The 17,364-nt window shown below is 42.3% G+C and overlaps 1 protein-coding gene across 1 annotated transcript in view; it reads right to left on the reverse strand.

Moving 5' to 3' along the window:
- Positions 1–5,780: 5,780 nt before the first annotated feature.
- The window catches only part of LOC134531645 (facilitated trehalose transporter Tret1-2 homolog), a 36,921-nt gene continuing 25,337 nt past the window's right edge, over positions 5,781–17,364 (reverse strand). Inside the window, exon 4 of the mRNA XM_063367414.1 lies at positions 5,781–17,258. Within this exon, the coding sequence (XP_063223484.1) occupies positions 16,107–17,258 (1,152 nt within the window). The 3' untranslated portion in view covers positions 5,781–16,106. The remainder of the gene's footprint in view (positions 17,259–17,364) is intronic.

Here is a 17,364-nt window from a genome sequence, read left to right on the forward strand (position 1 = left end):
ATTTCGGGCGCTCGTGCCGTTATAAGGGGGGGGGGGAGGGGGGTAATCAAACAACGTAATAGGTGAAACACTGGCCAATCAGCATGGTCGAAGCGCGAGACACTTTACTGCAATGCTTTCAAGCTCTCTTCCACTCCACGTCTAGATTCCATTACTGTAACTTATATTGGGGAACTTGATGTAAGCTTTTGGACACACGCCATTGCTAAGCACATGTATGTCAGTAGAAGAAAACTACAAAAAATCCAAAAGACAAAAACACAAATTAAGCAAAAAATTGCTTTTGTTATGGAATATTATGTGGTGTTTGTATCCTGTTGACAACAGCGATTTTTTGCTTAATTTGTGTTTTTGTCTTTTGGTTTTTTTTTTGTAGTTTTCTTCTACAGACATACATGTCCTTAGCAATGGCGTATGTCCAAAAGCTTACATCAAGTCAAGCATTCCCATTGCACAAATCTTTCAAAGATAATTATATTGGAAATATAAATTATTGCAATCATCTTTGTGAATGATGGGTTACCAAGTTGTTTGTTAAAAAGGGGGATTGTCTGTCAAGTCGGTTTACGGACGATAATTATACGTGATAACGTCATAAGAAAACATTGATGAAAAATTGCATACTTTTATTAATTTTCAAATATTATTTACAGTTTTTTTGCAAATTTAATTAAAATAATTTGTTCAATAATAATCACGAACAATTAGTTAAATGCCCGCCTTAACCTGTTTGATATTATAGAAGATTTTCTCGCACGGTGGTTGGCCGGTTCTTGCACGCTCGGCTCAGGAAGGAACGTGACAATGAGTCATACTTTTTCGTGCGTGCAACCGGTGTTCATCGATTTATAAGACGTTATCACATCAAAAAAAAAATCGAAGGAGAACAGCAGACAAAGAGGTTCTACTTCTGCCCCAACAAGTAGAGACCGGAAAAATTCGAAAATTCATTTAGCGATAGGCTAAAATACAAATAGTTATATCTCAGTGCTGCCCCTGCTATTGGCTCACAACTCACCTGGATGTCTCTGGGCCAGTGAGAAACACCCAACCTAAGTCTTTATCGAATCACAGGCTGCTACGTTGGGACGTCTCACAAGACAGAGACCAATGAGTGGGTGACATTTGACCGAGTGTACGTAGAACTGTGGAGTTCATCCTGCTGGTCATTGAACCCGCGAATTTTTCCGGTCTCTACCAACAAGGAAATGTAATTCTTCGTGGGCTCATGGCATCGCTGAATGTGGCTTCTTATACGGACCATGTCCAGGGCCTCTGGTTCACGTTACTCCCGCTGCAGTCGCCCCGGGCGTCGGGCGATTAATTGTGGCGCGTGCGGGCGAACAGGCTGTTCCCCCTCCCAACCCCTCTCTTTCTTTACTGCCACCCTACCCCGCCCCCTCCACCCGGCCCGGGTGGCCTGGAGGGGGGAGAGGGGTGAGGGAGGGGTGGAAGTGTGTTCTGGAAAGTTCTGAGACATGTCGGGGCCTGCAGCCTCCTCCCTCCCTCCAACCCTCCCTCCCTCACACACACGTGTGTGGCCCTGGGAATGTCCGCTCCCCTGCGGCGACCCCGAGTTTATGTTTTCGCGCGCAACTCCCGCTGCTTCGCCTCCGGCTTTCATTTTTTTTTTTTTTTTTTTTTTTTGTTGTTGAAAAACGTGTTCTCCTAGACCCGACAATTTTTTTGCCCCCCCCCCCCCCTTCCCACCTTTTGTTATGAGATCACACTTGAATGTACCTCCGTGACTCCAGCAGAAATGTACTTAGTTAAAAACGCTGACATGATTCAAAACTCAAGGAAAAAAAATCGAAAGTTGTCATTTTACACGGTTACTACCTGGACAAGAACTCAAAAGATTATATATATATATATATATATATATATATATGGTCATGATAACTGATTTTCACACACCAATATGGTGGATGTGTGTTTATATTTACATCAGCTGCTCTAGCTTGCTTTTATTAACGACTATAGTCAATCTGTTCGGAAGAAAATTAGATCAAAATATTACTGGTTAAAAGTTTATAGAGCAAAGTGAATCTTCATAATACAAATGCAATTAGTTGACATTTAACCTCCAATACAAGTACAGCTGATACATTTGTAAACAAACAGCCGCCATACTGGTACGTTTAGTACACTAAAATCCCCCTCCCCTTTTAGCTTCACCCTCTCGCTTAAAATTGGACCTTATGTCCCGGTCTGTATTTCCCTTATCTCTAGTTTGAAATGAATACCATCTTTCTTTTTTATGTGTAACATCTTAGCTCTCGGCAATCGGTATTTAGTAGGTGTATTTCGTGAGTTGTGTAACCACGTTTTGCTGCCATCTGTGGTGGATGGAAAGGGAATATTTATAATTTATTGTAATGTATAATTATTAGAATTAATATGTGATATATTTTAATAAAATTCCTTGTAGAAAATCAAGACCACTGCCAGGGTTTTGAATTTTTTAAGTCTTTTTCGCTTTTATCGGAGCCATTACATTACATATTGTAAAGTTATGTGAAGTGCCCGAGTTTCGTATTATGTATAATTGTATTTGCGACATGAGAACAATACATGTACTTGCTCGTTATCGATTTGGATGTTACACATCATTGGCGAGTTTAGTGGATTGGCAAAAAAAAAAAAAACACATTGGGAAAATGTTTCCGAAGAAGGAATTTTCTAAAATGATAAGTGTGGTGTGGAATAATGTAGAACCAAGTGTGATTAAATCTGGATTCAGAAAAGCGAAAATCTATCGTTTAGATGGGGAACTGATCCCAGAAACTAGATTTGATACCGGAAGTCTCACACATTGGCAAAATCTTCATTCAGAAAGAAACCATTCAAGATGTACGTAATACATCAACTGGATGCCCAGAACATGGGTTGGAAATAGAAAGTGATCCAATCATCCAGAACCAGGCCTCTGAAAATTATGATTTTGCAGCCATACAAATGGTAATCCCTTTTCTTACTTGTACTCTAATATCCAAGCCTTTCAACATAGACTAAGATCTGCACAGTTACATGATGCAGCCTCGAAGTGAAGAGTAAATAGCCACCCTTATCTTATGATGTGCCATCTACTTTCCACCACCAAACAACTGAAGGTGTAGCAACTTCTGGAAAGTCTTTTCAGATGATGGTTCTGGAGGCAATTCAAATACACAAGTTCCCAGAGAAAAAAAAAAGGAAGAAATTGGTAGTGTGTGGGGTGCAAGTGATAACATCAGATGAAGTCTACAAAAGACTTCTTGAAGAAAAACAGAACAAAAAAGAAATCGAGGGTGCAAAAGAAGAAAGGAGAAAAATTAAAATGATGAGCAAGATGAAGTCAAAAATTCCAGAAACATGAAAAAAAAAAAAAAAAAAGGAGGACCATTGAAAATTCATCAGAGTCTGAACAAAGATGATAGTGATCATTGTTTCTCAATTCTAGACTCTGATGAGTGAGATGATTCTGACGAGTTCATGAAAAGTATGTTTACTGAAGAGGAGCCTTCTGATATCTTCAAAATCAGTTGATGAACTGACCGTTGAGGTTGGGCTATTGTCAAGTTTGCAAGAAAAGCTCACATTAAGCATTTTGCTGGTAAAGATATTAAGTTTGAAGATGGGCCTTTATTCAATTACGCGAAAAAGTGCTCATCACATACCTCCAAAAGAAGACATAAGCTTTGTGGTGAAAAGTTTATATGTACTTCCACCTCCCAAGAAGTAGAGATGTGGAGTAGTCAAATTTTAAATTGATTTTTCAGGTTATAATGTTCTACAATTTTATTAATAATTATTCTTGTATATTCGTTTGACTTATATTCCATAATATTAGTGTTGGTCTTAATTTAAGTAACCTTGTCTTCTTGAATTCTTATTTGACTAATAGCAATATTATTCTTTAACTAGTCTCATAAATTTGTCCAAGACTTTCAAAACTTTCATTGACTTTCCTAAGGTTTTGAGGCTCATAGAAATATTATTTTTGTAGAAAAAAAACTTACATTTTTGTCTTTTATAAGCCTTTGAGCCTAATAGGAAGTATTATTTTTGTACTAGTTGTTTGTAAAAAAGCCTTAAATGGCACATTAAAGAAGTTTACTTTGTTTTTACTTCATAGTGTGTTTAATCCCCATTTCTAGGAACTATCACTCACCAGTTGAAAAATGCACGTATGTGGGAGAGTTTTCTATGGATTTTGAAATTTCAAAAATCAAAATGATAGTGAAGAAATGAGCTATCTGCACTTGCACCATGAACGCCGTCGTTTGAAATCAGTAAGAGTTATTGATAACATCCGCACTTACCCTGTGAAGTAGGGGCAAGTGTGTAACTGGGTCCAGTGGAAGAATTTTAGCTTTTACAAACCAACATATGTTTTAAACTTGAATTTTAATATGCATACCATAAAAGACCTTTCTCAAGAATAGTTTACAAAAAATTTCTTAAAAAATAAAGTTCCTATAGTATTTCAAAGTCAAACTTTTCAAAAATTGGTGCGCAGTTGTAACACATGACCAAAAATTACATTTACACGAAAGCTTCAATGTAATTTTGACAAATTTTTGACTCGACAACGTCTAATAAATCGATGAACGCCAGCTGCATGCACGAAATAGTGTCCCGTTACGCTGTGTCCCGTTACGCTCATTGTACGCTTGCGCCGCATCTATCTCTCTTCCACTCGATTGGAACAACCATCGATTTGACTTTTTCGAGGCACATTAAACTTGAAACACTCCCATTCGTTTCCTACTTTTCCTATCATCGTCCTATCCTTAACAGAATAATACATATTGGAAGAAGTTAAATAAAAAATATGTATAAAAGTTATAGTTAAAATAATCTCTTCGTTAAAGTAATAAACATATTTGAATTAATGAGTGCAAATAAAAGTAAATTTGTCAATTAAATTGTAGATTTTATTTCACTCCTTCCTTGTATTCATACGAAATAGTGATAATTCAATGAAAATGATTCAATTTTATTCATAAAAGTATGCAATTATTTCATCAATGTTTTGTTATGACGTCACGTTAAACTATCGTCCGTAAACCGACTTTACAGACAACCAATTAACCTTTGAGAGAAACGCTACCCGCGCGAGCGACATTGCGGGGATGGCTGGAAGGACAGTAACTCAGTAACTGCGCGGGAACAAGAGGCCGGGAGTGTTGGCAGGCCTGCAGGGATCCCAGAATAGCGGCGCGACGCCACTCGGCGAGCACGTGCGCGACGTGTGAGTCACGGGCGACTCGGCGTGTCGGCCATGACGGTGTCAGCGGTCAAGTGGCGCTGCGGCGGCGACGGCGTGAGTTACTGGCGCTGTTGGCGCGGCGTGACTCAGCGTCCCTCCGCCAGGGGCGCTCACGTTCTACAACTGCACGAATTAGCTCGGCTATCCTGGGCAAGGAGTATAGAAGTAGAGAGAGATTTCACTCCCAGTTTGTAAGTACCTCTTTCCTTATTTTTCTCTCGGCTAACCGCCACTATGTAATGTAATAATACCAACAACCAGCATGAAATAAACCATGCAAAAATGTTTTTTAAATGCGTATTTTATTAATGCATAATGTTAAATTATGGTTTTAAAATAGTTTTCGAGCGGTTTTTTATTTATTAAATGTATGTACAAAAATTGAATTCAATGTTATTGTTTAAGAAGGTAATTTTGTTTGTCCCAATACCGCAGGATCTAGGGCTCCATGTTGTATAGGCTATAGGGTGTTATTTTTATTCCAGATTAATGTAAATATTTTTAATACCGCCCTCAATTTTTAATATTCGAATCTTTCGGAGAATATCTTAGGTTATCATCTATCCATCTGAAGGGTACTTGTTGCAGATCAGCAAATAACCTCCAACCCACGCATGGATAAACTATAAAAAAGTACCCTCACAAAATATGTACCTGAAAACAAATGACAATGTCCTAAGCTGGATTAGGAATGGCTACTAGAGGTGTGTTATTGTAGGTATAAGCAAAGTTAAATTTTATCTTGACGTCATCTTTACTATCCTTTCAACTGCAAATAGGTACATTATAAACAGGTACAAAATAGTTTCTTTCACAAAATACATAGTTGAATAATTCTGATATAATACTGATAATACTGTATAATACTGATCCCTGTAACTAACAACCATAACTTGCACAAATTTATAAGCATAACATTAAACTATTATAGTTTACAGTATAAAGTCCCGCAATCGGACTCTCGCAAACCAAAACTAGCTAGCAGTGAATGTCAAAAAGAGAAAGAGTCAAATAGATACAGCACATTATGCCACAAACGGCCTAACTTGTTAACGTAGACCAGACTAATATAGTACTGGCACAGCATGATACAGTTACTACAAAAAAAAAGAGAAAAGAATTGAAAAATTAATTAACCACAAAACCGTACGTACCACGAGACTACTCGACATGGTTACCCTACTGCAGAATGCCAAACGTAATTTCCAAGTGGCAAGCCGAAACAAATAATTTAGAAGAAATATCAATAAGCTACATAACGATCACCTGACGTTAAGAACAGGGCCACAACCTGTAGGTGCCCAAGCACACAAACCCAAGTTCCGCGAAGAAGCTTACCATGTCGAGAGCTCGCCAGCACCGTACCCCTAACTGACTTAAAGAGTTACAAAAGGAACTACATGCTGCTCGAATGCAAAGTGACCCGACACTGTCGGTGGCTACAGCTGAAAAGGCCACGAGACCTAGCACCTAAAATCCTCGAAAGCAGCGCCCCAGAAGGGGAACCGCGCAAGCGCAGTAAACCAGAAGGGTGGGGGATCAATTACCAATTGGCAGGAGAAGGAATCGTGACGTATCTAAAGGGGGAAGGAGGGGGAATGGGTAGGAGGGGTGACAACTACGCCGCCGCCGATGTCAAAGTACATGAATTTGTCATTACACATCAAATTAATAACTTATTCTGAAGTCCAGCAAATACACATAATCTAACAAACCTTTCAGGATCATTAGGGAAACTAAAAATTTTCACATCGTTTCTAGGCTTAATATTTTCGCAGTGTGGCACCCAACATCTTCTTCCAAAAGTTTTCTTCTTAACTTTTTCCATCTCAAATTTTTAAATAACTGAAAGTAATACCAAATTGCATTCGTTTCAAATTCAAACTATAACAGTTTTAAATTTTTAAACGAATAGTGACACCAACACCTACATTCAAAATATCAAAGAAATAATGTATTTATCATGAATGATTTTAAACAAGTAAACTAAATTAAATTTCGAAAATAAAATCAGATTCCTTCATCAAAGTCAAATTATTCAACATAAAATTATAAAGTTATTTAGTTTAAAATAGCTTTCTCACGTTGGCACAAGTCTTTTCCACAGTCTTCAATAAGCCATCGTAGGCTCTATTTAGTGACTATCCCCTGATCCTGGGCTCTTCCGTTATACGTGCGACCTATACAAGTCCAGTACTTGGCTGCTATACGTTTGTTTATGTTCTAAATACTTTTAAAATGTTTCAAGTATTAGAATATCTAGTGTTATATTATTATTTTGTCGTTTATTTTTATTATTTATGTCGATTCTGCTCGTGCTATTGTTTCGAAACATATAACACGTTTGTCTATGTTCTAAATACTTTAAAAATGGTTCAAGTAAGTATTATAATATCTATTGCTATATTATTACTTTGTCGTTTATTTTTATTATTGATGTCAATTCTGCTCGTGCTATGGTTTCGAAGTGTATTACTATTTTTTTAAATTAAATTAATGCTTCATAACCTTGAAAGGCAATATTATTGGTTGCCATTTTTTACGTTTCCGTGTCTTGTGGAAGCAGCAGACGCGATAGTGGAATGTTCTGAGAGAGCCGTACGATGAGACGAAAAAGTTGATTTTACGTCTAGAGCTCAAAAGTTGCGTATTTTTATTCTAATCGACGAAAAAATAATCCTACATATTATCTCCAGTTCGCGCTAAGGGTCTAAGTTTAACAAAAACTACGAAAAGCATTAAAAACTTTAAACTCCACGCTCAAAGAAACACCCGTAGGCCGTAGGCGGTAATATTTATTGGGTTTTTATAGTGTCTAAGTGTTCATTTTAGTTGCCTGATGACAGAAAATTATATCTATAGACAATGCTCTTTATGTCGAGTTCGTGCATTAGGGCTAAAATTCTACTAATTTTTAAGAAGCATTGGTTTTTTTAAAAATCATTTTACAAGTTATTTGCTTCAATAATGGGGGCCACTTTCATTTTTTAAAAGAGTGATCACCCAAGTGATAATTTTGCATTTTGTCTTAGTAAAAAAAATAATTTTTAAACTTTGTCATATTTTAGCTGTAATTTATTTTTGATTATGCGTGTGCCTTATACATTTCCATGTTCATGTATTTGTTCGCACGTTAGCACCTGGCTATAAATTTCATGAATTTAAATAATTTGTTGATTTGGAATTACATTTCATATCCCACTGCTATTCACGCAGCCTTAATTTTGATTTTTCTGCTGTTTACTTTTGACCACTCCTGGCATTTGGTCGGAGATGTATATATATTTTTATGGCGAAACGGTCTATTCAGGAACAGTAGCGAGAATTTTTTTACCCTAAGATTAAAAAAATATCTAATATCTTTTAGTAAAAAAAATTGTTTTACTCAGAACATTGCCAATAAAGAATTTTTTAAATATATGTGGCATTATAATAAACACTTATATTTATTCTTGTATCTTACATTTATTAGTCAGCAAGATAAATGTTTAACATGGAGCCCAATGTGCCGTGAATACGGACGAATGCAGAATGCAGTGGAGAGTGAACCAGAGTGTACCAGAGGAAGAGTGTAGAGTGAGAAAACAAAACTTAGTGAGTAAGGTAAATGCCTTTGTATTGAATAGTGTGATCTCCATCAATTCTCATAGGAAGGGGCAGGTATTTTTCGCGAAAAGATCTGAACAATTATTAGACTGCAACAAAGTAAAGCCACACCTGTGGTTTCATCGTTGTGATTGGCGGCCGTCTGCGAGAGAAGTCGTTGCCTTATTTGACCGAGCCACTCAGGACGCGTTTACTTCCGCACTGAATCACTGTGATTGGTGTTGTTACAATAGATATGTACCTGGGAGGAACTCACCCAATCACGAAACACAGACAATGCTACTGTATGGGCGTAGTGCTAGAATATGTGGTGGTTTGGATATTTGAATTTGGCGCCATCAATCGTGAGTGCGCCACTGTGGCGGCCGTCGTGTTCAGCAGTGCCATCTGTAAATAGTTTCGTTAGTCGTTTACCGTTTCTCCGCGTTGCTGGGCGTCATGCAGCTAAACTATTAGTTTCAATTCAGTTTTGTGAACATTTTTTGGTCCTCTGTATGTTTGAGTCAGTTTATTCGGTGGATCGCATAAACAACGTAAAGACCAATCAGATTTCGGTCTTCTTTGTTCGAAAATAGACACGTGCAGTACCGTTACGAATAGCGTGCGTGACTTTATCCGGGATTATAGTGTTGTGCTAGCAAGAAAATATTAGTGTATACGCAAACACTGTTTTATTTGTGCTCATAAATGTACTTTACGTAATATTGATCGCGTGCAAGCGATTATAGGCAACACGTGTGGTTTTAGGTTAGGCCTCGGTTACCTATCTTGCATTGGTTCGTGTATTGCCGGTGCGTCCGAACGTCTGCAAGACCGTTACTTAAAATGTCACATCAAGCCAAAACGTGTTTGCGCCTCGTTAAGTGCCGCATTACAAGACTTCTGACGCTCGCCGATGAAGTCGAGCGCAACCCGAGTCGCGCGGGACTTTTCAAGGCCACGTGTACCGATTTACACCAGTTGAAGACAGACTTTGAAGAAAATCACATGCAACTTGCTATTCAAGCTACAAAGACCGAGTCGTTAGTGAAATCTGAAGCCAGCGAAAGGGAACTTGGGGAATTTGATGAAGCCTACTATAGGATACAGGAAGTATTTAACAAGCTCACTGTAAACGAAACAGACCAGAACAAACAACGCAATCTAATTGCCAAGACATCTTCGAACGTTAAGTTTCCGAAGCTGCAGTTGCTAGAATTCAAGGGTCTCTTGACTGACTGGCTCACATTTTATGACTTTTTCACATCCTTGGTGCATAATAATGAGGGCCTGTCAGATGTGGAGAAACACCAATACCTCCTTACATCACTATCAGGTGAGCCATTTAATCTAATAAAGACACTCACACTGTCTAAGGAAAATTATATTCTGGCATGGCAAACTTTGGTAGATAGGTATCACAATGTCCGGGCAATTGCAAACATGCATTGGGACAAGATTGTGCAACTTCCTCGTCTGTCAATTGTCGCGACTGACAAACTGAGAAATATGGTAGATACTCTAAAGGAGAATCTGGGTGCCTTGAAAGTTCTCAAATTGCCTGTTACTGAATGGAGCTTTGTGTTGCTAAATCTAATGTTACGCAAGCTTGATCCAGATACAAGAAATCAGTTTGAAATAGCTCACAAAAATGTTCAAATGCCCACATTTAATCAATTGTTAGAGTTCGTGGAGCTGCAGTCTAAGGCCTTGATGATGTCAAATCACACTCCAGCTGTAGTGCCTGCCGCACGCCCTTTTCCAAAGAGATCACTGCCTCAAAACCCAAATTTTAAATCCTCATTTCTAGTGACAGCAGAAGCTGAGACCTGTATAGCCTGTGGAGACATGCATGGACTTCACAAGTGCCCTGTTTTTACGGGTCAGTCAAGCGATGACAGGATAGAGTTTGTACGTAGGAAGATGCTGTGTTTTAACTGCTTACAAGGTCACAGAGTGAAGGATTGCAGGTCAAGAAGAAACTGTTATCACTGCGGCAGGAGACACCATTCTCTCCTTCACACTGCGGTTCCCAATCAAGAAGTGAAACTACCAGCAGGTGAATCCACCCAAGAAATTACTATGCCACAAGCAAGTCACAAGGAGGATGCTGCGGCAGTGGTATCACTAACTTCTTCAACTGCAGTTTCAACCACTATCGTTCTAGGTACTGCTATGGTACGAGTCCAGGATGCAAGGGGAATGCTGCAAAATGTTCAAGCGCTACTCGATTCAGGATCGCAGAGCTCATTTATCACCGAAGAATGTGTTCATAGGTTGGGGATAAAGTGTCAAAGGGCTAAGGTTCCTGTTGTGGGTCTGGCTCACTCTGTTGTTGCTAACAGTGGTGCAGTTACTTGTTTTCTAACATCATGAAAGGGTGTAGGAACTGACATTGTTACTGATGCTTTAGTGTTGAAGAACATAGCTGCCAATTTACCCACCATTCCCCTTCCCCACCATGTGACAGACATGTATCGACATCTGGAACTAGCAGACCCATCTTTTGATACTCCAAGAGCAATTGATATCCTTCTTGGTGCTGATGTATATCCAGATGTGTTAGATGGTGGGCGGTACCAGCCTTCGAAGGGAGTTCCCATAGCGTTGCACAGTATATTTGGTTGGGTTATTATGGGTAAGGTGACTCAGGTTGCAGATACTTCCAGTAATGGTGTTGTCTCAATGTAAGCGTCATCGGATACAGCCCTAACAGATACCATCCGCAAGTTCTGGGAGACCGAGGAGTTACCATCTGTCCAGCATTCCAGCCTAGAAGACATAAAATGTGAGAATCATTTTGTTGAAACTCACTCACGAAACCCAGAAGGAAGATTTGTACTGAGACTACCATTTAAGGAGAGAGACCCAGATTTAGGAGATACACGTAGTCATTCAGTTAAGAGGTTACGTCAGTTGGAATCCAGACTACATCACCAACCGGAAGCCTATACCGAATATTGCAAGTTCCTCCGTGAATATGAGCAACTGGGGCACATGCATTGTCTAGATAATGCAACTGGTCAGTAACGTCGTTACTATATCCCTCATCACTATGTGTGCAAGGAATCCAGCTCAACAACAAAGTTACGAGTGGTGTTTGATGCCTCAACTCGCTCCACTTCAGGGAAGTCACTCAATGATGTTTTGATGACTGGACCCAAGCCTCTAAATTACATTGTGGATATAATCACTCACTTCCATCATCACTGTGTGGTATTAACTACAGACATCTGCAAAATGTATCGTCAGGTTCTCATGCATCCAGACGATGCACAATACCAAGTAATTCTGTGGAGGGAGAACCCTGACCAACCAATACGTGAATTCCAACTGGACACTGTCACTTACGGAGTCTCAGCTGCTCCATTTATGGCGATGAGAGCCTTACAGCAACTTGTAATGGAAGAGGGTCCTCGGTATCCGATGGCAGCAAGGGTTGTGATGGATGACGTGTTCGTAGATGATATTGTGACTGGTGCAGCATCAGTCACGGAAGCTCTCGCGTTACAGCAAGAATTAATAAATCTCCTGAAACAAGGTGGTTTCGAACTAAGAAAATGGTCCAGTAATAGTAAGGCCGTTTTGGATGCAGTTCCAGAAGATCACAGGGAGAGTCCACTTAGTTTTCATGGTAGCAATGAAGTTATTAAGGTACTTGGTCTTCAATGGGATTGGAAGGCAGACGTTTTCTCATACCATGTTCAGCATGCTAGTGCAACAGTCACCAAGAGAACCATCCTTTCAGAAATTGCTAGGTTATATGATCCGCTAGGGTGGATTACTCCAGTTATCATTCGAGTCAAAATCTTTCTCCAAAGGCTTTGGTTGCTGGGAGTTTCTTGGAACGAAACCCCACCACTAGACTTAGTTGCCAATTGGCATGTTTTCATTGGCCAGTTGGATGTCCTAAGCATGGTGTCCATACCTCGTCTTGTTTCTGCACCACAGTCTGAATACCAGCTCCATGGTTTTGGTGATGCATCCAATGAGGGTTACGCAGCTGTTGTGTATTTGCGGACTACTAGCCAAGGTGAAACAAAATCACATTTGCTTCTCGCCAAGTCACGTGTTGCACCACTGAAGACTGTCACACTTCCGCGACTTGAATTGCGGGCTGCACTCTTGCTTATCAAATTGATTGAATCACTGATCACAACACTGTCCGAGCGAATCCATATAAGTTGCATTTATGCATGGTGTGACTCGACCGTAGTGCTTGCTTGGATTAAGATTCCACCACATCGGCTGAAAACATTTGTGGCGAACAGAGTTTCTCGTATTCAGGAGAGCAAGGTTCCAGTCCACTGGAGACATGTTTCCTCTGCTGAAAATGCTGCAGACTGTGCATCAAGATGACTCTCACCCAAGGAGCTTCTAACACACCCACTTTGGTGGACTGGGCCAGGTTGGTTGACAGCAGAGGTGGATTTATGACCCAGTCAAGGATATACCAGTTCAGAGGAAGGTAAAGAGGAGTTGAAGGCAATCACGCTAGTCTCATTGGTTGGTCAGTGTATACCGAACATTCTTAACATCCTTTGTAGGTTTTCGTCCTGATCATGACTGCAAAGAGTACTTGCGTATGTGTTGAGATTTGCATTAAATTTTAAGGTTTCAAGGGAGTTGTGACATACAGGTCCTCTCACTGTAGCAGAAATTGACGCTGCCAAGAAGGTGTGCTTGAAGCAGCTTAAGCAAGAGAATTTCAAATTAGAGTTTGATTGTTTGGCTGCAGCTCGCGAATGTTCTTCTGGAATTAAAAGACTACAGCCATTCATTGATGCTGATGGGATCATCCGTGTAGGTGGACGCCTGCAGAATTCACATATAGCCTATGGAATGAAACATCAAGTCCTGCTTCCCAAAAGGAGTTTTGTAACAGAAATGATTATTGACTACTATCATATCTTACACCTTCATGCTGGCCCCAGTGCCACACATGCTGCAATTCGGTGTGAGTACTGGATAGTGGCAGGTAGAGGAGCTGTCAAGACTAGGATACACGCCTGTGTAAAATGTTACAGATTCAGAGCCACCAATGTGCAGCCATCCATGGGAAATCTTCCACCAAGTCGAGTGCAACAAACAAGACCATTTCTGAATGTGGGTGTTGACTATGGGGGCCCTTTCTAAGTCAGGCTTTCGAATGGTCGAACAGTCGTTCATCCAAGGCCTACCTGTGATTATTCATATGCTTAGCAACTAAGGCAGTACACTTGGAATTTGTTTCATCATTGAGTACCACTGCCTACTTAAATGGGCGTGGACTCTGTAATGCTGTTTTTTTCAGATTGTTGAACAAACTTCATAGGGGCACGTCGCTACTTCAATGACCTTGAAAGGTACCTGAAGAACACCTCTAACTGGCATTGTGTGGCAGATACTCTGGCTACTCGTGGGATTCAGTGGAACCTCAATCCTCCATCTGCGCCACATTTTGGATGTCTGTGGGAGACAAGCATCAAGTCTGCGAAGTACCATCTCAAGAGAGTCGTTGGCCAGCAGATACTCACCTTTGAAGAGCTGTCGACTTTGTTCACTCAAACTGAAGCTGTCCTCAATTCACAGCCACTCTGTGCCATTTAATCAGACCCAAATGACATGGAGGCCCTTACGCCAGCACACTTCCTTGTTGGCACTTCTCTGACATCTCCTCCAGCTGCAGACCTCACGGAAATTCAGACCAACAGATTAGACAGATGGCAGCTGGTACAGAGTGCATCACAGCACTTCTGGCAGCGGTGGCACAAGGAATATTTGCACACTCTACAACCACGTTGCAAGTGGGCAAAAAGGGAAGGTGACCTGCAGGTTGGTGACCTTGTCCTCATCAAAGAAGACCACCTTCCACCCCTGCAGTGGCAACTCGGCCGCGTTACAACCCTACATCCTGGTCAGGATGGTGTGTCAAGAGTAGCTACCATCAAACAGCAGCTTCGAGTGGTGAAGCGGCCAGTGATAATATGTGTCGGTTGCCAGTCAACTAAGAACCAGTGTAGTGAAACATAAAAAATGTTAGTTTTGGTGGGCGGTATGTTTGGGCGTAGTAATAGAATGTGTGGTGGTTTGGATATTTGAATTTGGCGCCATCGATCGTGAGTGCGCCACTGTGGCGGCCGTCGTGTTCAGCAGTGCCATCTGTAAATAGTTTCGTTAGTCGTTTACCATTTCTCCGCATTGCTGGGCGTCATGCAGCTAAACTATTAGTTCCAATTCAGTTTTGTGAACAGCTACAGTGTTTTAACTTTCATCTAGTCCCTAAATCTTTTCGCGAAATCTGCATGCCCATACTCATAGGTAAACACTTACATTACTTTCAAGTATTTTTAATGCTTAGAATCAGCTGATGAAAACCATCTCTGCCCACGACTGCGCAAAATTAAATTAACAAGGCATGAACAACATTTACAGCACTATTTTTAATATATAGTTTTCAGGAAACAAGAAATGATGTAATGGGTTTTATCAATGTATATGGTTTCTTTTGTATTACAATATGAACTTTATTAAACGAAATTTACTTAGTTTGGTAACTTACTGCACATATAAAAGGGAAAAAAATTACAAACCTTGACATTTGGTGTAAAGTTTTGTGCTGATATTGACCTGCTATTTCCACATATGCATAGCTCCAACATTGATTTACGATTTGTAAATGACGGTCAACATAATAAGTACATGTTGTAACATTGCGCAGCTCATATTCTCTGGTCAAAAAAATATAATAAGAACAATTCATTGAAACTCGAAAAAATATAATAAAATATTTCATACGTACTTTGAATGGTCCTTGCAATGGTGAATATTAATTAAAGATGCTATTTTTTGACATACTTAATTTCTGTATTTTCTGTGCTGTCTGTGCTTTAAAATTTTTGACATCGCCTGATTTCGGCTAGTTTTCGTGTGTTTGCTTATTCTTTTTTTTTGTCAGTTATTGAGGTGTTCTCATGACGTACAGTGTAACGAGCAATGGCGTGTGATCAAAGCAACATCTTAACAGTATTTATTCGATGAATAAAGATCGCAGGTTTTTACGGCCATCGTCTGCGATTTCTCGGCTCCTGGGTGTGGGCCATGTCAGGTGTAATTTGTCTTGCGACGTTTCGGCAGTATTTTACAGCTGCCATCATCAGGTAGGCACGTCTTGCTGGTGATGGCAGCTGCGACGACTGCCGAAACGTCGCAATAACGGACTGCTGTGTCGAATAGGGCGGTTCGGAAACGCCGCAAGGCGATTGCACGAGGAGCCAAGAAGATGCGGCTACGCGCTGGCCTCGACGACGCGCTGCGGACCAGGCGGTCTCCACCAGCTGCAGCCGCCCCGCGCCCTGGCCTGCAGCTCGCGCTGGATCTGCGCGCGGGTCTTGCCCCGGGTCTCGGGCACGCACAGCGCCACGAACACCACGGCGAGCAGGGAGGTCGCCGCGAACACGGCGAAGGTGAGGGCGTCGCCCAGGCCGGCGGTCATCACGCTGTACATCTTGGCCGTGGCGAACTGGAAGGCCCAGCTCACGCACACGCAGGTCGAGCTGATCCAGCCCTTGGCCTCGGCGGGCGACAGCTCGGCCATCACGAACCACGGCACGGGGCCCAGGCCGAAGCCGTTGGACGCCGTGAAGGTGCTGACGGCGAAGCAGGGCACCCAGCCGAAGCGCGCGATGTAGCCGTCGCTGTCCTCGAGCGAGGAGTGCGCGCACAGCAGCAGCGCCGACAGCAGCATGCCGGCAGCGGAGGTCAGCAGCACGACGCGCCGCCCCAGGGAGTCGACCAGCAGGAGCGCCGCCAGCGCCGCCAGGCACTGCCCGCTCGAGTAGATCATGTCCGCGGTGTCGGCGTCCACGGAGGACCGCCCGCGGCGGAAGATGTCGACGGTGTTGTAGTTGACGGGCTGGATCCCCGTCAGCTGGGCGACCACGGCGAGGCCGATGGAGATGCGCGCGGCGGCGGCCGTGTTGGAGCCTCCTCCTCCTCCGACGCCGCGGCGGAAGAGGCAGTCCTGGACGCGCCGCGCGTCGGGGCCCTCGACGGAGAACTTGTCGTCGAGGTAGTCCCTCATGGCACACAGCTCGGGCGCCACGTCGTGGCCGGCTCCCCGCAGGAACCCCAGAGCCTCGGCGGCGCGGGCGTCCTGCCCACGGCGCAGCAGGTGGACGGGCGACTCGGGCATCCACACGAAGCTGCAGAAGAAGACGACGGGCGTCGCGGCGCAGATCGCCGTGGCCAGGCCCAGCCCCAGGCAGCTCTGCAGCACGTAGAAGACGAGGAAGCCCGTGGCGATCATGAAGTCCAGCAGGCAGCCCAGGCGCCCGCGCACCCGCACCTCGGAGATCTCCTCGCTGTAGATGGCGAGCGCCACCGTCGCCACGCCCGTTGACAGTCCGGACACGAGCCGGCCGGCGCACAGCAGCGGCGCCTGCGCACGCCACACACTGCTCACCTCCCGCACACCAGCGCTTCCCTTCCAAGACAGTGTCTGGTCAACGGAACAATGTATACTTGCACATATTCGTCAGTTTGTA

This window comes from Bacillus rossius, chromosome 1, assembly GCF_032445375.1.
Source record: "Bacillus rossius redtenbacheri isolate Brsri chromosome 1, Brsri_v3, whole genome shotgun sequence".
Lineage (NCBI taxonomy): Eukaryota > Metazoa > Arthropoda > Insecta > Phasmatodea > Bacillidae > Bacillus > Bacillus rossius.